The sequence below is a fragment of the Gymnogyps californianus genome, chromosome 9 (genome assembly GCF_018139145.2).
Source record: "Gymnogyps californianus isolate 813 chromosome 9, ASM1813914v2, whole genome shotgun sequence".
NCBI lineage: Eukaryota > Metazoa > Chordata > Aves > Accipitriformes > Cathartidae > Gymnogyps > Gymnogyps californianus.
In genome coordinates this window covers 20,466,787-20,491,236 of record NC_059479.1, presented here as the reverse complement: position 1 = coordinate 20,491,236, position 24,450 = coordinate 20,466,787, and the positions used below count along the sequence as shown (strand labels likewise).

Genomic DNA, 24,450 nt, shown 5'->3' with positions numbered 1-24,450 from the left:
GTTATATGAACATCTGCCTTAAAAGGTTTAAGTAGAGTTGATCTTGCCCTTCATACCTGTCCCTTGTATGTCTGTGAACTACCTTTTCAAATATTTGAGTCTATTGAAAGGCCTGGCAAGAAAAAAACCCAACAAAATTGGTCTCTTAGGCTCCACATACAGTAACTACAGTAGGACTACTTTCAGAGAAGGTACTACTAAATATGAGTAAGAATTGACATAAAAAGAATCTGACTCCTTGCAATACAGAATGTGCCCTAGCAAGTTTTTACATAATATTAAAGGCTTACCAAGGAAACACTTGAAAAACTGGTTGTGAGGGGGAAAACAAGCTAAATTATTTCCCTATACCCTTGTAAACAAATCTCTTTTGATCTTTGGAATAAATTCAGTTTCCAAAACTTTCGTTCTGGAATAAAGCAATATACAAGGAACAGGTTTTCTTACCTGAACATTTCTGACACCTCTACAGTTGCCAGCCAGAAACTGTATGAATTGGCATAGTAATTACAAGTGCCACGACCATGGCATTCAATAAACGGAGCTGAGCGGAATTCTTCTAAACAGGATCCAGGCGATGCCAAGGCCTGTCCAGAGCCCTCCGCTCCAGCACTCGTGTGCTGGTGTAGGGGTGGAGGAAAGAAACACACAAACAAGAATCTTACAGTAGATGCTAAAAGTTAAATAGCACAGCATTCAACTACTAAAAGAGCCAGTGTTCATTAATGGTTGAGATAATGCCGTGTCAGACACCTCCATAAAGATCAGTTACACTGGGCTCTGTGTACTGGAAAATCGCTGTTAATCTTGGCTACCGTGGTTAGTAATGGAAGGTAAAGGCTTTCGAATGACAACCATTGTAGTTTTTAACGAAGTCCTAAAGCAGCTAGTTAAGGACACAAGCGGGTATTAGCCGCTTCTGGAGTAGGAGGCAGTTCTTACCATCATAAAAGAGTAACCAATCCAAAGGGAGTCCCAGCCTGGAGGACACGAAGGGATCTGAATGGTCTGACTGTGGACAGCTATCACCATAGCAGGAGCTTCACACACAACACATCTGGACACAGGGGAAGTATCAGAGAAACACGTGATATTAAAATATAATAGGAGTATGTTTTATTAAGAATTCTTACACAGAGAAAGGGAGGAAAACTAGCCCGTGAGAGGCTGTCCTATTAATCTAGACTTCTACTTCTCACGTATTTTGTAACTGCAATAAGACAGTATTTTGGAGTGCAAAATCTGCCTGTATTTCCACTAACAACCATCGGGTGAAATACTGAAGCAGTTCCTGAAACAAGAACTGGAAACTCAAAGTCCCCAAGTGAATGCCTTAATCCTAGAGCTAATGGCTCTCATGTTCTCTTTACTATCTATGGCAATCCTGCACTGCTGACTACATAGCTTCCTCAGTCGAGGAGAGCTCTTGCAGCCTTTCAGCCTCTAATTATCACTGCTGCACGTAGACAGACCTTTTAACACCATGAATACTTTAAAAGAAGCTATTTTCCTAGTATTTCCCAGAGCAAAACATGACAGATTCATTTCCTAATATCCAACCTTCACATTGGAAATACATGGATGAGACGTGCTATTTATCCAGATATTAAAAGAGAGACCTGAGAGCCTGCTTTGTCTCACCGGCTAATGAATGGCTGGATGCTTTGCCCAGTCAGTGGCTCCATGCTCATCGGCATTGGCTCTGGAGTTGATAGCCAGTAGGAATAGTCATTCCTTGATGCAAAATTACAAACATTGTTGATGTTGCAGAACATGAAGGGCATGGTGCTGAAACGTCTAAGACAGCTCCCAGCAGTACCTACAGAGTAAGATACATAAAATGTGACAGCAAAGTTTTCACTTCATTGCTTTTTATAGCAATTCTTTGAGAACAGTAATTGTGTGTTCTTCCTCTCCACCTGTGACTGCACAGCATGTGCTATCAAATTGTCACGTGGGAAAAACTTAACTTCTCAGTTTTGGTTTACCTTCTTTCATCCTGAATTATACTGTGCAGCCTCTGGATGTAGTAGATCTTAGTATGCAATCCCCATCCTCATCTAAGAAATCTCTAAGACTGTCATATCTTCAGAGAACCAGAGCGTTTGAAGAATCTCTTTTCCCCTTAAAGACAGAGCATACAGAATATCTCACCCAAATCCTGGCCATGTGCTCTCTCATTTCCTTGCACATATAGAAGAGAGAATCCATCATATATTCTTGATGTTCCTTGTGGACATAGTGGTGTATCCCTCGTCTGGCTGTGCCGAGTTATAAGGAATCCGTGAGCAACAGAAGCTGCTCCAGGAGGACCGGGTGGGCCTTGTAAGCCATCAGGACCAGGAGGTCCCTGTATTCCTCGTGAACCTGTTCACATGAGAGAAACACAACACGCAGTATTTATTAACACCATTTCTTGCTCTTTTAGGACTAACGTAGTTCTGAAAGGTAGCATGGTCTTGTGATTAAGGTGCTTGTGAATTGGGGGATGTGGTATCTGCTAACACTATCTTCCTCAAATTATTTTTTCATGTAAGCTTGGTTAAATCACTGAGGCTGTCACAGCTAGTTATAAAATGACAGTGCAACTTCCCTGTGTTGTAGGAGTATTGTGAAGTTAAATACGTTCAGAGCTGTGAGGCACCAAGATAACAACTGCAGTGGACATGACAGCCACTGGACTGAGTCCATATCAGCTTCCCAATTTCAAAACATATTAATCTGTGTATGCAGCTTAATAAGATAACGTTGAAACATCTTGCTCAGGATCACAAAATAAATGGCAGAGCCAGAAACAGAAGCAAGTCTCACTCTAGTGCATGCTATGATAACACCTGAGCCAAAGCCCACCAAAATGAATAGAAAAGCTGCAGTCAGTTTTGGAGTAGGTTACAAAAAGTGGAAATAGGCTAGAACAACCTTGAATGAGAGCAGGAATGAGTCATATGACTGAGAAAGGGATCAGAAAAGGCATTTGTTCTTGAACAGCAAAAATATCAGGAAATAAAACTACAAATATATAGACTATGTTATTCCACAGTTGTCATTATTTACATGTTTTCACTAAAATAATGCTAACAGATTTCATAGAGCTACTCAGACAAAAAGGAGAAAAGGTACTATGGATTTTTGTACTGTTTTAACTGTTTAAATTCTAATACTTTTTCTCACAAGTTGCAATATATAGCTATTTAATATGTATGATCTTCTATAGAAAATTGTCCCAGTGCCTAGTCTGATTTCTTTTCCCGAATCATAATTCAGTAATTCTAAGCAATAGCTGCATGGTATCCTGATCTCTGCCTTTGATGAAATTCTTTCCTTTGTGAAGCCTGTTTTTCCCCATTCATATTTCCATGAAAAATTAAAATGATTTTACTAATCTCTCTCTTCTGTTTCTTACTGTCTTCATTATCTCCTGTGCATCATCTGTGCTGCAAAGGGGATGCCATTAAGCTTGCGATAAAGCACTCTACAATATTATTCAGCGATGACCAGCAATGTGTTGGTTCCAAGAATTTTCCAAACCGAAGTACCTTCAGCTGCTTGTAATATTTTTGCATCAAGAAAATCCTAAAATTATGATTTTATTATTATTCCCGTGAGGCAAAGATCTCACTTCCCAGTATTAGCCTGCACTCACAAAAGGGAGCATCTCTTTTTCCACCAGGTCCTCATAGGATAACCACCATACCTGGTTGGCCTGGAAGACCTCTCTCTCCTTTACGTCCTGCTGGACCATCAAAACCAGGTAGTCCATCTCGCCCGGGTCACCAGGAAGACCAATTGGACCTAGAATAGGCAAATGCATAACTGAAATAAAAGCTCTTGAAATCTCACTACAGAAATCTTTAAATTGTCTGGGACTCATCTGTTGTTTCTTCATGATACATTAGACAAGAACAGACCATTAAACCAGATGTCTATGGTAGAACCCTACATGTATCTATTACCTCTTGCTGAATTCAGCAACTTGTCTCTGCAGCCTATGCCAAGTGAGTCGCATTGCAACCTGCAGTCAGCTATACTTCTTAGTCATTTTCTCTGCAGCCACCTAGGATCATACCTGGCAATCCCTGTGGCCCTGGCAATCCAGGTGGCCCTTTCGACCCAGGCTGTCCGGGAGGACCTGGGGGACCAGGGTCACCTTTGACAACAATGCTTCGTCCAATGGTACCCGGTAAACCTGGTGGACCTGAGAGAAAGCAGCTTAGTATTAGATAAACCAAGGTGGAAGAGAGCATTAGAAACAGTTTCTGTTATTCTTTATTGCAAAGTCAGAAGCCAAGAGCTCTGTCAATGCAAAGAATAAGTGTATATATAAGGCAAAAAAGTGCTCTTGGTGACCCCCCCAATAAAGGACAGCTCTTGCAGGGGTTAACCCATGTAGACTGGATACAGAGTATAAAATATAGTAGGATTGCTTGTAGGGCTAAAAAGTATAGCCTGGAATTGTGTTTAAGCTGTTGCTCACTTAACTACTTTCATTGCTGGCTGAGACTGACTCAGTCCTACGTCTGTGTAACAAATCCTACTGGCAGGGAGCAAAAGTGACAATAACGCTACCCAGGACGCCTACCTGGTGGGCCTGGCAGTCCTTGACTGCCTGTGAGGCCAGCGGGTCCTGCAGGTCCAGTGGGACCCTTCATACCTGAAACATCAAATTCACACAGTTACACAGTGAAAGAACATGCTGTCTTACAAAATCTGCTGCAGGAATGGCCAAAATCAGGCTTCTTTTCTCCCTGAGGGGCTGTTACTGTGTCTGGAGGTTTTCACTTGAAATGCTAGTTAAATACCTGGGAATCCTGGAACGCCTGGAACCCCGGGGTCGCCCTTCATTCCATTGAGACCTGGACGACCAGGATCCCCCTGAACAGAACAGCTTCACATTATTCACTCATCTCCTCAGCAGTTTCAGAAAAACAGATAGAAAAGGTGGCTGGGGGACAAATAAGCACACTTTGAGTCTGTGAACTAGTGCTTTGAAGGGCTGAGGCCATGCATTCTGTTCACTGCACTGGGTGCTGTCAGAGAACGCTGTAACACGAAGCGTGCATTGACAGCTCCAGCTCCCATGGGAATATAATGGGGCCATCCTGCCCAGATACTGGGGGATAATTAAGGAAAAGACCCTCTTACTTGCTGCAAGACAGGGTGTTAGCTACCACATTTTGGCTTATATTTTACTATGGTAAACTGCATATTCCACCCAAATATATTCCATTTTTAGTGCATTTAAAAATAAACTAGGGGGGAAACTCCATTTTTTTTGTCCTACCTGGCGTCCAGGTGGTCCTTGATCTCCCTTTTGACCAGTCAGGCCAGGTGGGCCAGGCTGACCCGGGTTCCCTTTTTCTCCTTTAAGTCCTCCACTGCCTGGTGGCCCTCGTGGACCTTCTGGGCCTGGTGGACCTTAACATCGCAGAACAAATATGCATATATCAGTACATATCAACCATTGTCCCCAAGTTTGTGCCTTCAGCGTAAAAAAAAATATTAAAGATATTTTGGCTTGACTTCCCAGCTCTATTTCAATGCTGAATTCAGGATAAACTAAAAGGAAAACAAATAGAGGGATTATTTGCACTACCCAAATCAGGAACCAAGGCTCCTTATCTAGCTGATGAAGAGAAGCAGGTCTTTCCAGAAGGCAATGGAATGCATCTGCATTAGAAGCTTACCAGTGACCAGACCAGTGCCTTTAGTAGGAGCCAAGAAACCCAAAATTAGATGGTACAAATATCCCCTCTGCTGACCTGCATTACATTCACCATCTCTTAAGTGCTGTCTTAACAGACTGAATTCCTTTTGAAAGCGAGTCTCAACAACGTAAAATATTGCTGCTTTTTTGCTGTTAGAATTTAACATACCTATAGAGGAGCCTGGTATATACTGTCTACTGACTGCTGGGCAGCGGGAAGCCCATCATTCTGCTTTGCCTAAATAATAACCTGAGTTGCAGGAACTTCCTTATGTTGAATGATTCTCCCTCCAACTGATTTGTCTGTCTTTAGTAGAATTACGCTGTGTAAATCCAATAGAGGAACTGGGCTGGTCTTTAAATATTTTCCCTTTGCTACAGCCACATTAATCCAAAGCAAAGCAGTGGATTTAAAAGAAACTTAGGTATTAGGAGAACTGAAAGATGAGACCCTCCCCTTTATGCCACCATCTAAATAGAAGGTAACCAATATTAATTTGTGGCAAAACAAACCGTAAGCAAGTGCAGCAACAGCTAATAACATTTTACAAGTTAGATCTCATAATTGGATTAACAAAAGGTTCTCTTTGCAGGACAGTGCCGTGACATTCTCTCCTGTAGTACAACAAATCTAGTAACATTTATCAGTGTGCTGGATTTTCAATTCTTCTGCAACCTCGAATAATTTAACATCTCCTTTGACATCCTCATAGTCTATATTCAGTGGATAAATTTGATGAGCTATATTTCTGCATGCAAATCTGAGTATAGAATTCCTTCCAAAATTTTTCTTTTTAAATCAACAGCAATTTTGTACCAGATGTCACACATATCCTGTAGCAGTTTCAGCTACAGAAAACATCCCATCATGCAAGCATTTTTTGTGTTCATTTTGCTCTTTTGTACTGGTCTCGTACTGTACACATGCAAAATAATAACAGGTTACCATCTGAGGCATGCTAATCAAACACATACGATCTGCAGGGTAACCATAGTCCTTAAAAAGATAATCACAGAATTACAGGAAAACATCCGTTTCTCTTAGATCAAGTGCAACGCAGTAAAATAAATTGACCGAGTTAAGAGTCTAACCTGGAGGACCTGGAAGGATCAGAGTTCACCAAAGCCCAATGATCGATGTTAGAAGGGTCAGACATCACACAGTACAAAACAAGATTACTAGTTAGAAATAGTACAGATGACAGCATATACACTACACAACAACCCATTTCACCAGCATATTTTGTATTTACAGTATAATCCACATGCATGCATAAAACCATACATGAATACACAACGATATGTATTTTCAGATACAAGTTATTCTGGTGACTAGGCTCTACTAAGACTAATTTGACACTTCATTTAACAGCAAACTTAAAGCTTTACTAAAGAATGTGTTATTGCATTAACATTACAGCTGAGGCCTGTGACTGTTAGTCCTACTCACAATGGGGTTTGGACTATGTAACCATTTCACTGACAATATTCAATGTCACAAGGCCTGGAGCTTGGCAAATATGCAGGTAAATTGTGAGTGACAACTTACTCTTGAGCAACATTCTGCTTTGGGTAGGGGGGGAAGTGTGATTAACAGAAGGTATGAGCCTCAACTATCTGTGAATACAGTTCTAGGACTGAAAAGTAGGCTTATACCCTCTTCAAAACGGTAAGCAGGATTGACGTGGATCAAAAGGGCTGCAAATGCTGTAAGCAAAAATACAGCAGAACGTACAAATTTAGAATTTGTTGTCTTTACTGTTGGCATTATTTTTTCTTGATAAAAATACCCCAAGATGCTAATTTACCTGTTTAAGGTTATTATGGAGAATGGCATGTGATAACATCCTTAGAAAAATCATTTAAATGTCCTCTTTCAAAAGGTAAGCTGGTTGTCCCTACCATGCTCCTGAATTAATACATATTTTAGCTCCTGTGCCACTTGCATCTTTCATGTCAGTGAAATGATTTAAATATATCAACATATCACCATGCAATTTGCAGCTAAAAACTACAATAAATACACGTCAGGTTTACCTCAATGCACTATTTCTTACACATTTGGTAAATTATTTTAAACACTAACTGTAATACAGTTAAAAATAATGACATGGACATTTCATTGTTACTGTTAAGTGCTTATAAACTATATTTCATTGTTAGATAAGTTTTGCTATGATTTATAAATCTGTCTTATACTTGTTGATTATTGAATTCTGGCTGAGCACAGTCACAGGGTGGAACAAAACATGAAGCAATTGATAAGTTCCTCTCAACATACCCATGATGGTAGCCCTTTTTGAAAGTGTGGTTACTGCTTGTGTGACCACAGTTTAATTAAAAGGTAAAGCCATGTTCTTTTTTTTACATGACTGCATAAAGCTAGGATTCAAATGTCAGGGGCTACCACATTTGCTACCTCACAGTGCTTAGGACAGCACACTAAAAACTAAAATGTATTCCTTTATCGAATTTTCATGACAGTTCTTTGCTTCCTGAAAGTCATCATAGCAAAACCTAAAGACATCATTATTATTAAATAGATATACCAAGTCATTTTCAATCTAGACACAGATGTTAAAAATCTTCCCAAGAGCTGGCTTGTGCTACACACTGATACACTAAAATTATGATAAGCTTATGAAAATGACCATGTTCTTACCAATCCTGTTCCGCTGCCCTAGCATTAGGGAGGGGAGGGCTGTATGCTTCATTTTCATTAAATACATGTTAAAGGAAGAGCTTTCCTTATTTCCCTAAATGTGCTGGTGAAGCAAAACAATGGAAACAAAGATTTCTCTGCACTGGGAAGTTACAATGCTCTAAGTTGGGAATGTAAAGCATCACTGTTACTCTGTATAAATTTTCCTACAGACTGTAGGTAAAGTAAATTCTATACTGTTGGTATAAAAGAAGCATCTAATTTATTTAAGTCACTTGGGAGTGTCCAAAATCAACAGTAGCAGGTGTTACAAAAATGAATACTGTCACTTGCCCAAGCTGCAAAACACAATTATACAGCAAAGACATGGGAGGACAGCGCAATATGCTTTTTTAAAAAAGATGAAACCCAGTATATATTCTTTTCAACTGCACTGAGAGTAAATATGCTAAAACAAGTTTCACAGTTGGGAACACTTTATAAAAGCCTTGCAAATTTGGACCCACATGATCTTCCACCATGGGGAGAGCAACACTATGTCCGTCCAGTGTCAGTCCTACAACAACATGGAGGAAGAGTCTGAAAGCCAACACTGAGCTTTTCTTTTCTACCACAAATTAAAAGGTATGTCTCAAAAATGACTCAGCATATCTACATTTAGACACTACAAAAGTATATACATTCATTTGCATGCAAAGTTATTATTTTGGAGTTAAGGGGCTAACCTGAGGGACCTGGGAGTAGGGGGTCAGGGTTCACCAAGGTCATCATTAGAACAAGGGGAAAAACATCAAAATTGTTAGAAATATCAACAAGCTAACATATTCAACTAAACCTTTCTTTTTAGATTTAGCTCAATATTCCTTTACATACAGTATGCAAAACACCAAACTATTATTATTCATAGCAATGAAAACAGACATGTGGAGTAACAGCAATGTTGTGTTGCCCTGGAAATTGGCTTAATTTTATAATCAATTAATAAATCCGTTCCAACACCATCTATCAACATTTGTTTTAGGGGCAACTCAACTGAAGTCAGAGAGCTACCTCATGTCTGACTTCATCATTTTTACTAATCTTAGAATATACCCAGAAGTCAACAACAAACAGTATACGCATACAGCTTCTGGTTTTATTTATGTCCCTAGAAGGGGGGTAATTTGGCAGCCACACAGCTGCTTTTATGACTAACTGCCTTATGTTGAAATGTTACAAAATCAGCGTTCCAACAATAGACTGTGTTATCATTTGAAACAAAAGGCTGGAGTGCTGATTGTACCAGAACTGCAATAATAGTTTGGTTTATCCACATTAGTTCACGCATAACTGAGCAAAACAAATGCTTCACTTTATACATTACATGCAACAAAAATGGAAATAAGAGAAAGAAAGAGAGAAAGAGAGAGAGAGAGAACATGGCTGAGCAGAACCTCACTGGTTGTTTCCCCCTGCCAATGCTCATAAAACTGCACAAAATGAGTCCCACCATTCCTCTACATCCCCAGCTGATTAGAGTCAGTAAGCACCTGACTTATACAGAGAAGTGTGAACAGGATGAGAAGCTTCATAAAAACACCAATGCTACAGCAGAGCAGAGAATCTCAGTTGGTAGTTTTATTATACATCAGGAGCTGCTTAGCTGGTTTACTTTTTTTTTGGGGGGGGGGGGGCGCGGTTTGGAGATATCCTCTGTATAAGAATCTTTTAAAAATGAAAGCTTGTACTCTTACGGACCAGTCAGCTTCCTGTGCCAAAATTTTAATTGCTGTACCACTCTACATACAGAAAAATTATCTTTGGAAGATCTGGACATCTGGGATGTCTTAGGCCTTTATTTGGGCACACTTAAATTACAAAGCCCAAGTCCAGCATCCCACCATCTCTTATCCCTTCACTCCTTCTCCCACTTGCCCCAGCTGCAACTCTAACCACAGTGAGCAGAGCTGGGATCACTTGTACCATACTCCTACCTGCCAGTGAGCAACTAGGCAGAAGAGGACAAGGCCACATAGAAAGTGGAAAGCAAATTAGGATTACCAACTCGCTGCAGGGATGCTCCACTGACTGGTTAGAGCCCCTGGGGCACAGCAGGGAGTAAGTTCCTCCAGGAGAAAGGGGGAAGGCATGCACTCCTCCTTCCACTAACCAAATAGGAAACCAGGAAGAAATTGTGACTGGCTGTGAATTATTAACCCACTGGGTTGTTCCACACCAGTCACATAAAAAGCAGGTTTAGGATACAACACAATTCAAGTATTTTTACTAGGACTAAAAGAAAGCCTCATTACACTGGCAAACAGCACCTCAGTTTTAAGGTGTTACAAATGAAAACCAAATGTTGTTTATGACGACTCATTTTTTAAATGCACAGTTACGATAGATGAGTTCATAGCCTACTCTGCACAAGAGAAAAGCTCATACTACCATTGAGAATAATCAAATATTACTCAATTCCAGTTCTAGTGAAAATATTTTGATAAAATTCCATTCTAAAAACGTTTTTCAGTGGGATTGCCCCTCCTCCTGTATCAGAAGCAAGCATGAGGAAAAAGTGAATCTTACAATCTTTCCAAGTGTGTACTGCAAAACTAAACTCTCCCTTGATACCCAAAAATGAACACTATATGTGTAGCAGCTATTTTACAAATGTACTAACTCAAAACTAACTTTACGCAATCAAATCTTTGAATAACAGAAAAATCTGCGGTCAGAGTTTGAGGGCAATAAATAAAAATATTACTTCTCCATTAACATGCAAAGAAAAAAAAACTGTAATCAACCAATAGCTTGGTTTGAAAGTAGTCTCCTTTAAGGAGAGTATCAAGCATGTTAAGTGAGATGAGTCTTATTGGTGGCAAAGTACTTCTGGACTCAAGATACAGCAATAAGCTTGACCCAGAGCTGTGATAGGTTCATTAAAGTTAGATTTTTCAAGAGCAGTATCTAAATGCAAATAAACATTCTATGACACAAAATATAAATCAAATTCTAATAGACGCCAGGGAGTTGCTCAGCAATGTTAACTCAGTATAGTGGTTTTTTCATTCCCAGAATTAGTTGGTGCAGGAGCAAAATGCAAACATGGAATGGAAAGATGAACATGGCATGATGGTGCACTGAGTCCATGGGAGCCACATGACACAATGGAGCAATGACTTATGTTACGTGACACGAAGATGAAGAGGCAGCTATCCAATTTGATCATGCTGTGATGCTAGCGTGAATTTGATTTTCATGACTCTTAAAATGATGGGGTTTGTTACTTTTGGTTTTTTGTGCGCGATGACATTTGCTGATCACGTGACAATACTTGCAAAGGTATCAGATGTTCAAAAGTCGATATCGTGCTCACTAGATGATTACTGTGACAGCATGCGGAGAATCTCCCGTTTATTAACGCATTAGATTTTTGCTGCCAGGTATCAGAAATTAATAGAAACTGTTAATTTCTATTAATAGAAATTAATAGAAACAGGGTTTTTTTGCAACAAAATCCTCTGGTTGCCCACAAACATTAAGATCTATGCCGTGAGGCTTGAACTTACCCATCCAAATAAATTGAGAAAGTTTAAAGGCTGATAACCTACCAGCAAAATATGAAAGTACTGGCAGATGTTGATAGGTATGGATCACGCTCTCACCTGGCCTTCCTGGAACACCTGGTGGTCCAGGGCTACCTTTAGGACCTTCCAGAGGTGGCCCTGGTAATCCTGGTGGACCTGGTGGACCCTGTAGACCAGGGAATCCCTGGAAACCTGGTTCTCCCTTCAGACCTGGAAGTCCAGGGGGCCCTGGTGGGCCAGGTAACCCCAGTTCTCCTTTTTGCCCTGTAAAACCAAGCAGCCTTGTTTATGAATACTGTTACAAATTGACATGCAAAAAAAATCCAAATGTCAATTTGCGAAGCCATTTCTCCCTCTTGCAGAAGGTGCAAGTCTGGCCACAACTCACCTCATTTGCGCAGTGAGACAGTATAAAATCGGTCTAACATTCAGAAAAGAGTTAGGGCTAATAATTTTTGCAGGAGAAAGTGCTATAGCTTCTGACATGTTAAAAGGTCTTACTAAGTCTCACTTTACTACTCAGTGATGCTGTAACTCACAAACATCCTCTGAGTTTGTAAACCTACAGGTAATGCTTTCTGTGAAGAAATCCTTCAATATTAAGACTTCATCATTTTTTTGAGACACTGCTGAAAAGTTAAGACATACTTGCAAAATTTTCAAATAAGCTTGAGGAATTTAAGAGCTTTAATGCTACTGGAAAGTAATATAACTTAGGTTGTGAAGTTGCTTTTGAAAATATAGCAGCTATATTTTCAAAGCAGCTTCATTTGTCATCTGTCGTATAAATGCTTTATTTACTGAGACAAATCAGCAAAGTTCCACACAATGCAGTAGACTATTAACCTGTGTGGATTTATTCTGTCTGCATAATTGCTAATTTACAAAATTCAGTAGTCAGTAATGAGTCTTTATTACCGTAGGTAATTGAAAACGGTCTGCTGAGAAAAAAAAAAATATTTTGGCTGTTGCTATGGCATTCATTTGTTGCAGAACATATAACATGCCCTTCTTTTTTTGGTGTATAGATAAATTTTACATTCAACCTTTTTAACAAAGAACAACAGAGAAACTTTACCTGACAATCCTGGGAGTCCTGGAGGTCCTGGGCGCCCAAAACCTGGTAGACCTGAAAAGAAACAGATTCAGTTAATAATGAACATTTAGCTTTCAAGTCTCCAGGAATAGGAATATGAGGCTGAGAATGATGAAAGTGCAGTTCATCTAGATCTCTGATTCCTTGAGACTACCAGGATTCTCATTCACTCACCAGTCTACACCAAAGCTAGAGGTTTTGCTACAAAATGCATCTGTAACTTTCATAAGTATTTCCATCCATTCACAAGATGCTCTTTCAGATTTTGAGAGTTAATACATTTGAATTTTTGGTGGGGGTTCTACCTTTAAGGCAGACATTACACTGTTTATCCATTCTGTAACTGAGTTGAAGCAATACAGCTACCGTGGAATACAGGAACAGGGGCTGATGTTGAAGTCGGGTAACAGAAATCTAAGAGCTGATTGAATTCTTGTCCTGTGCTTCATTGGCAGCTTGACAGCACCCTTTGTGAACCATTGAGCAGCTGGGAACCACAGGAGCACCTTTGAAAGTGTATGGGCAGTTATAGGAAAAATAGAATAGAGAAAAGCAGGACATCACAATGCAGAGTGAAGAGGAGAAAACAAACAGGAAGGATACCTAACCTGGTTCGCCCTTCTGACCAGCTGGTCCAGGGATACCATCTCGACCAGGCTGTCCCTTCTCCCCTGGAGGACCAGGAGGGCCAGGACGACCAATATCACCTAAAAGGGGGATAGAACACATTAGCACAGTAACGCCTAACCTGCAATAAAAAAAAGCAACCTCCCCCCAACCCCCATCTGAACCTGAAGGTGTGACAATGTAATAACAAATTCACAAGGGGGTAATCTTAAAATTAAAACCTTTCTCCCTCCCTCTCTCTCCCCCCCCCCCCCCAATTTAGAAAAGGCTTTTAGGCCTGTGACCTTTTAAGCAGTTAGTATTTGCTAAAAATAACATAAGGCTTCCCTTTAGGATAAATTAGAATTTTGCTCCTATAAAAACAGGTTAGACCACTGGAGTACTTAACATAAATAGAGCTAGTAAGTACTGAAACAGTTAACTTCTTGTTTCAATAGCTAATGATATGACTACGACAGCAGACACAAGTCATCAAGAGAAAGTTAAAACTTCTTTCTTTTCTGTTTAATTTCAGTGAACTAAGTGTGTGCAATGGGTGTTTGAGGATCCATATACATACAGATGCGTTTTCATGATGTTAAAAAGATAAGAAGAAAGGAAGTGGCTTCATGTGTTATGTTTTTCACAGAAGCAGCTGACCTTTGCTGCACTGTTCATGCTCACCTACTGGCCCAGGTGGTCCAGGCAGGCCAGGATTACCTGGAGGCCCCTCGATACCTTTTGGTCCTGGAATTCCTGGCGTTCCTGTAAAGTACAGGCATTTCAATCAAATTAAGCACAAAACTGGCTTTTCAGCAGATCTTGAAATGCTATAATCTGAGATGCTCTGAGTAACAGATGAGCTCATTGTATCAAGATACTGTATTTATGCTCTCTTTGCAGATTTACAGCTGATCAATGAGATAAATTATAAAGCAAAGAACGCACAGAAACAAAGCATACTAGCACAACTGTCCTTACTGCTACTCTCAAGACTCTGTCTTCTTAATTGTTGAGTGCCCATGGCCAAGGACACAGTGAGTCTGGCAGTCTGCTAGGAAATAACCATTTTAGAGACAGGTGTTTCTGCTTGACAGCAAATTGAAAGCATTATGAACTGTGGTTGGATAGTCCTTCCCCAATCCTCTTTTCCTTTCCTGAAAAAGGATCTTAATAAAAATAGTCTTAGTTAGAATTTACAGTGGATTCTCACCCCTAGAGCACGAACTGAGTGGAAGGTAGAAAAAACAATTGATCCGTTGCAGTACGTCTGTTCTGAGCAGCATCTGAGCCTGATCAAGGTAACGTCTCAATAAACTGTTTTGACTGTTCACAGTCTTTCAGGCATGACATGAAGCAGAGGTTAAAAACTGTCAGGTTCATCGCCAGGTTTTGTTCTCTTCTAAGCTTCCTGCTGCCATGACTACACTGTTACAAATTCCCTAACTTCCTACATTAAAGCAGCTCAAACATGCTTGTAGAACAGCCTCTATTGCTGCAAATGCAGCATAGGTAAAAACCTTGTTTCTTTAAATTGTAAATGAAAGAACTGACATATACCCATAAACAATCTCTATTAATATTTTTTAGAGAAGAGTGCAAAACCTAATTTCATTATGTTTCAGAAAGAGATTTCTCTTTAGAAAATATTTTTAGACAATAAATGCCATTAAAAAAGCCCAGTTTTCCTGATGACACTTTTTTATTGATTCCTGAAGGAAAAATATGGAGCCAAACACAGGTATTTAGTGGGTCAGAGGAGGTGAGAGTCTGACTGCTGTGGGAAGTGGAAAGCATTAGCTAACACAACTGCTACATCCCCTCAGAGCAGATGAATAATTTCAGAAGGCACTCTTAAGTGATGCATTCACACACTTACACTTGCAGTGACAATTCCAACAGCACAAAGCTTAGAAGCAGCAGATTGCTACAAACCTTGAAAGAAGCTGCAGCCCTCCACCGATTACCCACCGTGTTTAGACGTATATACCAATATAAGCAAGAGCGAAAATAAAAAAAATCCTGTCCAGAATTACCTGGGAATCCAGGAAGGCCTGGTTCTCCTTTTGCACCTGGACTGCCTGGAAATCCAGGCAAACCAGGATTTCCAGCTATACCTTTACTGCCTGGACTACCTGGGTATCCAGGCAAACCAAGATCACCCTAGAAAACATTAAGCAGAAATAAGAACCCAGTCTTTGTAAGAAGGGTAAGCCCTTCTTGTATGTTCCCAGTATTACCATCACAAAAAGGTCACCATTATATTGTGTACACTTCTCCTTATATCCAGTTAATGTTAACCATCTCACACCGAAAATTAAATTGAAAATAGCAATTGTAAAGATTTTAACAGTTTTCCCCTACAATTTTGTATAGAGTATCATAGCTTTTCCTTGTAACTGGCCTACATTAAAGAAAAAAGTGTGTGTCTCTTTCAGAAGAGACAGATTTTTACCCCATGATAATGCAGAAAAAAAAAGGAATCTGTGGAGCTTTAATCATGCAATGTTTTTGCTAAATTAATTGCTGCTCAACATCAGCTGTAAGGCATCAGGAAGGCTACTAGATATTCTGTAGGTCTTTTTGTCACTTTTTTGTGGGTAACAGAAAGGATGATATAGGTAAATGTTAGTGCAAATGATTTATATAGACTTAAAAATTTTAAGCAGCAGTAATCATGATATATCATTAGTAATTTATTCTTAAATGCATATTTGTCTGAATTTTTTAAACATTAGCTACATAATTAGACATGGGAACAATGATATTAATTGTATAAATCCCTACCAACTACCAAAATGTCAGCGGGTGTCACAGTGCAGACTAGGCCACTAACTGAACCCAACTTGAAAGGTCTGGTAAACAATCTTCTCCTTTAACCAGATTAAATTACATATAAATATTTTCACCTTTAAAATTAGAAATTTTTGCTCCCACCTGAAAAGAACAAACCACAGTCAACTCTGCTTGTTATTAATATATTTATATACATATTTACAGTTATACATAATATATATTAAGTTATAGTTAAAAAAAAAATTCAACACAGAATCTAATTCCCTCGTGGAATTTTCTATTGAAGAATTTCGTGAATGTACCTTCGGTCCAGGGAGACCAGGAATACCGATGCCTGAAAGACCAGGGTCACCTTTCTCCCCTTTCAATCCAGGAAATCCTGCAGGCCCAGGCTGCCCTGGACGTCCTGCTATTCCTTGGCTGCCTTTAATCCCTGGGGGACCTGTCCAAAAGATAAAATACAAGTTTTATAAATATAAATACAACTTCTGCAGTGGTTTAGAGAAATCACTCAAATTACAGCAACTGAACTAGAAAGGACTAACAAATTGACTGGCTGGCTTTGAATACCTGATGTGGTTTTATTTTTAAAAACAAACTAAACCAATTATCTAAAAATTTCTCATAGCTTTTTGCATGACATTTCTAAGCTTTCTTTTTTTATCCTTAATTTACACAAATCCAAATATCTCGTCATAGTATCTAGGCACAATTTAATATTCGAATACTCAGAAACTGGAATTTTTGTTTCAGCAATCTTTCTAAATAATGGAATTCACTTTCTCCTTCCCCTTTTGCTTCTGTCTGATGTCTGTCTTCTGACAGGTGGGTTTACAGAATCATCTTTTTTCTGAACTTTCACAGAGTGGAATCTGAGAAACCAGAAAAGTATGAAGTTACAAAATGTAGATCATTCTGCTTCTACATCTGTAAGCACTTTAAAATGATATGTATTTACAATATATTTGCTATTTGCGTTTTCTGTTTTAATGGGTATTTCCATTTTCTTATGTACTATTTCAACAAATATGTACGTAGGGCTTTATGTATTCCTCATCTGCGGTGCCATTTAAACATATTAGATACTGCACACAAGCAGATCCACCTTTGTACTATATAAAAGGAAAACACTGGCTAAAATGAAGTAAAATACAAGCACAGAAACTAACCTGGAAGGCCCATCTCTCCCATGGCACCTTTTATCCCTGGAGGTCCTGTTGGTCCTGGCTGCCCAGGAAGCCCTGTGTCTCCCTTGATGCCTAGGAAAGTTGTGATTTTAGTTAATTAATGGCAATAATTAAAAGTTTCTGATATTCATGCGTTCTCATATGAATATGCTTGTCATCTAATTACAAAGGCAATGGATTTGGAGTTGCTTTAGGCCTCATACTGCTCCTACATGCTTTTTCACTCATTTGTAGTGAAATACTAAACATCTTCAGTTTGTTCTGAGCCAAGATTTGATCAGGGCAACTTCTTTGTTTTGAAGATTAGTCTAATGAAATGAGTCAAATCTCAGTCCATGATTTAGTAACCATCTGAAACAACTTAGTACTGATGTGACTTGGTCTCTCATGAGTTGTTCTGCAGAATGAACACATTATCTCTTTCTCATCTGCAATAGATATTCAGTAGCTTCTATTATGGAATTAAATGCGACCTACAATGCTCAAACTAGTTTGAGTCCTGGACGGTTAAAAAAATTCCCCAAGCCCAACAAGATATTTAGAACAAGACCTACATTAGACATAGTGAGCGAAGATTCAAGATTTCAGATAAATTGTTATAGCTGTAGGAAGAAGCAGTGCAAAACACTGTTTTCTTGATCCTTGCAATTCTTTAAAGCAAAGATGTGACATCCAGACAGCCTTTGCAATACATTCATTTGGCCATTTGCAAAGTATGAGTATAATGACTAACAATATAAGAAATAAACACATGAAACAGACAAGTCCTGTTGGCAGATCCTGCAGTCATGCTGCTTGCTCAAGCAGCAAGCGCTTTTCCAGTCATCCTAAAAGCTATCCTAATCTTCAGTGAGATCAGCTTAAAACTGCTTTTGGGTCTGTTAGAAGGAAAGAGCTCAAAGCATGCTGTTTGGATGATTTTACATGTCCCAAAATTGTGCTGCAGCTTTAAGTGTAAATCCCTAGGCTTTGCTTAGATATACCTGGATTAACATCCCAATCCTATGTGATAAAAATGCATGCAAATTTTTACACATCAAAACTGTCCATCTGAAGCCTCGTTTACTTACCTGGCAATCCTGGCACACCTGGTGGGCCACTAAGTCCCGGTGGGCCTGGGTCACCTGGGAGACCTTGATAACCTTTCTGTCCTGATAAACCAGGAATACCTCAAAGGAAAAAGATACATTTTATTATTATTACTATTACTACTACTGTATGTTTTCTTTTACCTTAAGAGATCAGATGTAGCTATAGGTGAATAAAAATCCAAATAGGCATTTTTCTTCAGTAAATATAATTCCCCCTAGTTTAGCCAAAAGAAGTATCACAAAACACAAAATATTGCTTCTGGAAAGTTTAAAATTACTACAAAACAGGAACAATAGAATTAAGTAGAGGAAAAAGTAACTTTATGACTAATGCCAATATACTTCATTCAGAAGGGACTGTCTCTTCGGATGAGCAGAATCCATGCTAACCTCTCTATATTCATCCAGATTACTTATATACATGTTTAATTGCATTGCTACACCAGAAGCACTTTGGGACTGATATATTACAAAAAGTAATCCAGGTATTTTAGCAGATTTTTACAAATTCTATGTGGTTGTTATCCCCTACAATAACTTTGTGCTGCCCTGCAGGCATAGTTAAATCTGCCCTCTACAGCTCTTACTTAACAGAGGGGAAACAAAAAACAAACAAAAACAAACAAACAAAACAAAAAAAAAGGTAAGTGTCTTAGGATCCTACCTAGGCTTCACAGAAATTAATACAATAGATAAATTAGCACAATAATGGCTGGGCCAACATTAGAGAAAGGCATTCTGGTTCTCTCTAGGGTAGAATATTTTTACTCTTCTCAAGACTAAATTAGAGTTCAAAGGAGACATCAGAACCCTTGGTGGGGGAAGAAGGGGAAGCCAGCAAGTGAGAGAAAACAGACTTGAGAAAACCTTCCAGGCTGCCAGCTTCCCAAGTAGAAACACACACAGAGATGACATTTAGCTCAGGGGAGGGTAAGCTTCCAGAGACACCTAACGGGACAATCTGGAGGTGATGCATGAGCAGATGACCTGTGCGATTCCACCCTACAAGGCAAAAGCCCAAGGGCCTTCCAGACAGCAGGAATGCAGCCAGCACATCAGCCATGACAACTATCTCTCATCATGCTTAGGAATAACACCTAGGAGACTGAATCGTAATCCTGCTGAAAGCACCTTAGTGCTATTACAATATCGCCATATGCCAAATAATAGTAACAGTTAATGAGCAAGGACATTGCACACTAATCTTGCAGAGTAACTCGGTCATAGAACCACTTAAAAAAAAGCCTAAAATAAGAGAACCTTAAGCCACCTCTATATTCCGAGTTTATTTTTTTCTGTAAGAAAGAATGAACTGTAATGGATTCAGTTACAGGTCACTCTTACCTGTAGAGGACAAACCACCTCCCCAGACCCACATGCAAAGTTCTGTACCTGGAACACCCGGCTCGCCTTTTTCTCCTTTTGCTCCTAGCTGTTTCGGATCAACTTTTCCAGGTGGACCCGGCAGGCCTGCTTCACCTTTGATGCCTTTCTGTCCTACCGGTCCAGGAGGCCCTGGCGGACCAGGTAATCCATTATTACCTACAGTAGGTACAGATAACAGAAGGGAAAAAAATATAATCCTTAAGGTAGGCTAATATATTTGTAATGTTTTTTCTTACATAGAGAGTCCATGATTTATTCATGAAGTTGGAATTCACTAAATGATCAGTCAGTTTATGCAAGATTCTCCACAGCATCTTAAGCCCTGGAACAATGCCGAGTGAGCGGACTGCATGGGGACATCTGTACGCTGCAGTCTGTCAGCTCTGGCCAGCCCAGCTCAGAGGAAGCAGCTGTCTGTATGACCCACATTGAGAGAGAGCTCCCAGAGCCCCACCACACTGTGCCACTAGCACAGAGGAGTTGCAACAGCTACAGCAGCTTTGGATTCACAGCCTCCTTGTTCTGGGGAGATGAGTGGGTTTTTCTTCTACCAAACTTTCAAAATTCATTTTCAACAAGGGGGTTGGGGAAATGTAGATAGAATAGTTTCTCTGTGATACCTATAGAGCTGATTCTGGATGACTCCATAACCCAAAGCTACTGATTTTCTTCTTTCTGCTGCTTAAAGCAGACTTTACAACATAACTTCAGAAACGTTGCCCTACTTCAATGCCATCAATCCAAAGGTAATGTTTTAAAAGTAGCTAACATTTCATGACATCAATAAAAAAAAAAAAAGAGTGACTGACTGCTACAGCTTAAAACTGCAAAGCAATTCTGAACATTAGCACTGTCAAAAGAAGATAACCTAAGCAGATCCCAGTAATGAAGATCTAGATGTTAGTATTACAAAGCCTCCTTCCACACAGAACATGGAAAACAGCATTCTGCGTTCTCTTCAGGGGTGGATAAAACAAACATTACCTTTCAAGCCGGGCAGGCCATTTCTTCCAGGAATTCCTGGAGGCCCTGGAGGACCAGGAGCTCCCATGACGCCCATCTCACCCTTGGCACCTAAATGCATTGAATCACCATTGTCATTCTGAACAAAACCTCCAAACCTATCAGTACCTACCTTTTACTTCCCTGCATCTCTATGGTATTTATTAACCAGCACATGCATATAAAGCCTGTTTTAAGGGAATTGCAAGCACTCAGTTCTTGTATAGATCTAAATCAGATAAACGACACTTGAAAATTGTGGCAAATTTTCCACAGTTAAGTCCTGGGAAGAAAATTTGCAGTGCACTGTTCTTTATGGTAGAAAGCATATTTATACCTCCAATAAGTTTCATTCCCTGGTTTGAAACATAAATACTTGTTTGAAAGCAAACTTGAATTTCTTGAAAGCCACAAAGACAATTAGGTACGCACTACTTTTAGAATCTTTTTGTATCGCCCCCTCTGTCCTAAGACAGAGTCTCAAAATTCACTTTTGAGATTTCTATTCCAGCGGGTGAAACAGACTATCTTAACTGAATAGTCTAACACATAGAATAAGGAAATTAATATTTAAAACTGTGTGTTGGATTCCATTGATAGCTTTTGTAATTATTGCCTTTAAACAAATTCTATTTCTAAATTGTAGCAGTGACTAGAAAAAAATAATCACAAAATAAATAAGAAAAGTGTCATAACAATGATGATCAAAATCACGTTTGAAAGTTATGGAACAGAATAACGTGGAAAATATTTGAATCAAGTTACAGGGAAGAGTGGAGAGATGATGAGGATTTTAATGCAACAAATTTTGTTATAATTTTTTTTTAAAAATATGAGATGTAATGGTTACATGTATCCAACTCTAAATGGACAGGATAAACATCGAAGGTCACTGGCTGGCATGCCCAAGCATAAAGACCATCCACCTGTAACTACAGTTTGGTCTTTATTTACAGGTTAAAAATGTGAACTTACCTGGAAATCCAGGTATTCCATCCCGGCCAGGTGGTCCAGGTGAACCCTGAGGCCCTGGGAGACCAGGGGGTCCTGGATATCCTGGGCTTCCTCGGTCACCTGGAGGACCAGGAACATCGAAGCCTGGAGGACCTGGATCCCCTTTCTCCCCTGGAATGCCCTGCAATCCTAGACAATGTTGTTAAGACACAATCTTTTAGCAAAAAGTAAGGCAAGGCTGAGATCTGTCTGTCTCTGGGCATAGTACTGTAGGAATAGCTAAGTTTTATCTGCAGTCCATTCCTAGCACTGATGAAAACCCTGCAATTCTTCTAAAGCCATTTATTTTTTAATGGCTTCCAAGTGTTAAAAGGCCATATTCTCCTGAAGAGAAGCATTCCTAAAATTTTACCAAGTTGTAGCAAATGCAATTAAAAAATCTCAAAAGGAAAACAACAACTTTCTTCAACAACCCTTTAATTCTGATTAATAAAACAAAAAGCCAAGATTGATTAGACTGGTTTGTATTTTACCGTTAAGTATTGAGATTCTTACAAGTATATTTCCATTAATGATTCCATTTGACTACATTCTAAGATAACATCAGCTGAATATTTTTGAAGGATAGTAAAATTCTGCATTGCATTACATTTCCCTGAATGCAAAATATGAATTGTCAAAATATGCTTAAGATTGTTTAACACTAATGATACTGAGCTTGAGGCACCGCTGAAGCAAGCAGACAGCTTGTTGCCCTCCAGTGCACTGTATCCGTGAAGATGCTCACTTTGGAAATGTAGCTGACAAAAAAGGATTCTTAAATCTGAAGTTAAGAAAAGGCTTTGGTAAAGAAACCACAGTACCTGGGGAACCTGAGGTTCAAAAGCCAACGAGTTAGAGCTCATCAGGAAGTTGAGACAGGTAGCAGTAAGGAGTTGTAATAGTTGTTAAGTTAGGAAACAAAATAAAGCACATACAGATTAGAACAAAGAAAAAAATCTACCCTAAAGTTACCGAAAACAGATCTAAGTACAAAGAATACAACACTAATGCAGTTAAGAGAAACCAGACTGCAAGGAAACATGGAGGTCTTTTTCAAAGTGCAGCCACCACTATATGCAGAAACAAGAAACTCAGTGAGATATTGTCAAATATTGATGGTACCTTTTAAAAACAAAATTATTTTTCCCTCTCTCCTTGTCTAGTATTCTCTTCGCAACTGGGGAACAAGCTTTTTCTGAACTGTTTCTTACACAAAACTGTCATTACTAGATACTGGCTTGGACGCCTTCTGAATACCAGAGTACACCCTACCAATCAGCTTCTTGTTGATCCACATCACATTCTGGTAAATCCCTTCAATAGGGATTTTCAAAAGATGCTTCTTCTTTATAACACAAAAAACCTCTAAATGTTTTTTCCCATTCTTTTAGTTCTATTACGCAAGTTTACATTGTTACACCTACAGAGATAGTATATTGCACGTTACATGCCCTAGCATAGTCTACTGAGATTATGACAGCACCATGCCAAAACCTCATAAATAGCTACAATGCAGTATTACTCTGTAATGGTGACCCCTGCTCTTGACTGCAGGAGCAAGTTTAGGAGTGATGTCATGATGTGTTCTCTACATGCTAAAAAGGCAGATTAAGTTTTCTTGACAGCATAGGCTGTAGACTGCCATTTATTTCATGATAAGCATGCTCCCCTTTGGCAGCAGCTTATCACTGCATTAAACTATGGCGTCATGTGCCTGGAACTGCTTACTTTGCAGAGAAAAAACAGTACCTGAAGACGGATAAGGACTGCACATGGTCTGTGTTTAAGGGGTCTCTATCAGCAAGTGGAAAAAAAAAAGCCAAAATAATATATAGCCCAATAGGAGGACAAAGTCTGTATCTAGAATGGTAAAGATACTTTTTCAAATAGAAATTCCTTCTAATTGAATTTCTGGTTCTCAAAAATGTAACCGTATCATAATTAGAACAATATAGACAACACAATAAATTCTAAAGTAATTTGTTACATATTCAAAAAAAGAAGAATGTTGAATTACTGCAGACTATTTGAAGAAATGGTGGTGCAGAGAAAGGAAATTCTGAACAGGGAAATCCTTTCAAGAATTTTCCAAATTACCTGAAAAACAGAGCCCCAGAAACTTTACCCTAATGTTGCATAAAGGAACAGAATCAAAACAGCCTAGTAAAACAAACAAGGGATGAGAGATGGGAATGTAAGGCATTCTGCACAAAACAGAGAAATAGCAGTGCCGAGGGAAATAACAAGGACTTCAACCACGCACTGGATTTCAGAGCCACCATGCTGTTAGTAGCCACGATGATTAGTCAGTACAGACAGGAAAAGCAAAAATACAAGCATTTCAGATCCACCAACTCT

At 39.2% G+C, this 24,450-nt stretch overlaps 1 protein-coding gene across 1 annotated transcript in view; it reads right to left on the bottom strand.

Moving 5' to 3' along the window:
* The window catches only part of COL4A5 (collagen type IV alpha 5 chain), an 86,946-nt gene that overhangs the window by 3,862 nt on the left and 58,634 nt on the right, over positions 1-24,450 (bottom strand). Inside the window, 21 exon segments of the mRNA XM_050902075.1 lie at positions 448-620; positions 943-1,057; positions 1,642-1,819; positions 2,155-2,367; positions 3,695-3,763; positions 3,766-3,792; positions 4,067-4,195; positions 4,580-4,651; positions 4,800-4,872; positions 5,282-5,415; positions 12,011-12,196; positions 13,011-13,061; positions 13,637-13,735; positions 14,319-14,399; positions 15,671-15,797; positions 16,733-16,872; positions 17,600-17,689; positions 18,688-18,786; positions 20,101-20,250; positions 21,079-21,168; positions 22,072-22,239. Coding sequence (XP_050758032.1) covers positions 448-620; positions 943-1,057; positions 1,642-1,819; positions 2,155-2,367; positions 3,695-3,763; positions 3,766-3,792; positions 4,067-4,195; positions 4,580-4,651; positions 4,800-4,872; positions 5,282-5,415; positions 12,011-12,196; positions 13,011-13,061; positions 13,637-13,735; positions 14,319-14,399; positions 15,671-15,797; positions 16,733-16,872; positions 17,600-17,689; positions 18,688-18,786; positions 20,101-20,250; positions 21,079-21,168; positions 22,072-22,239 — 2,464 coding nt within the window.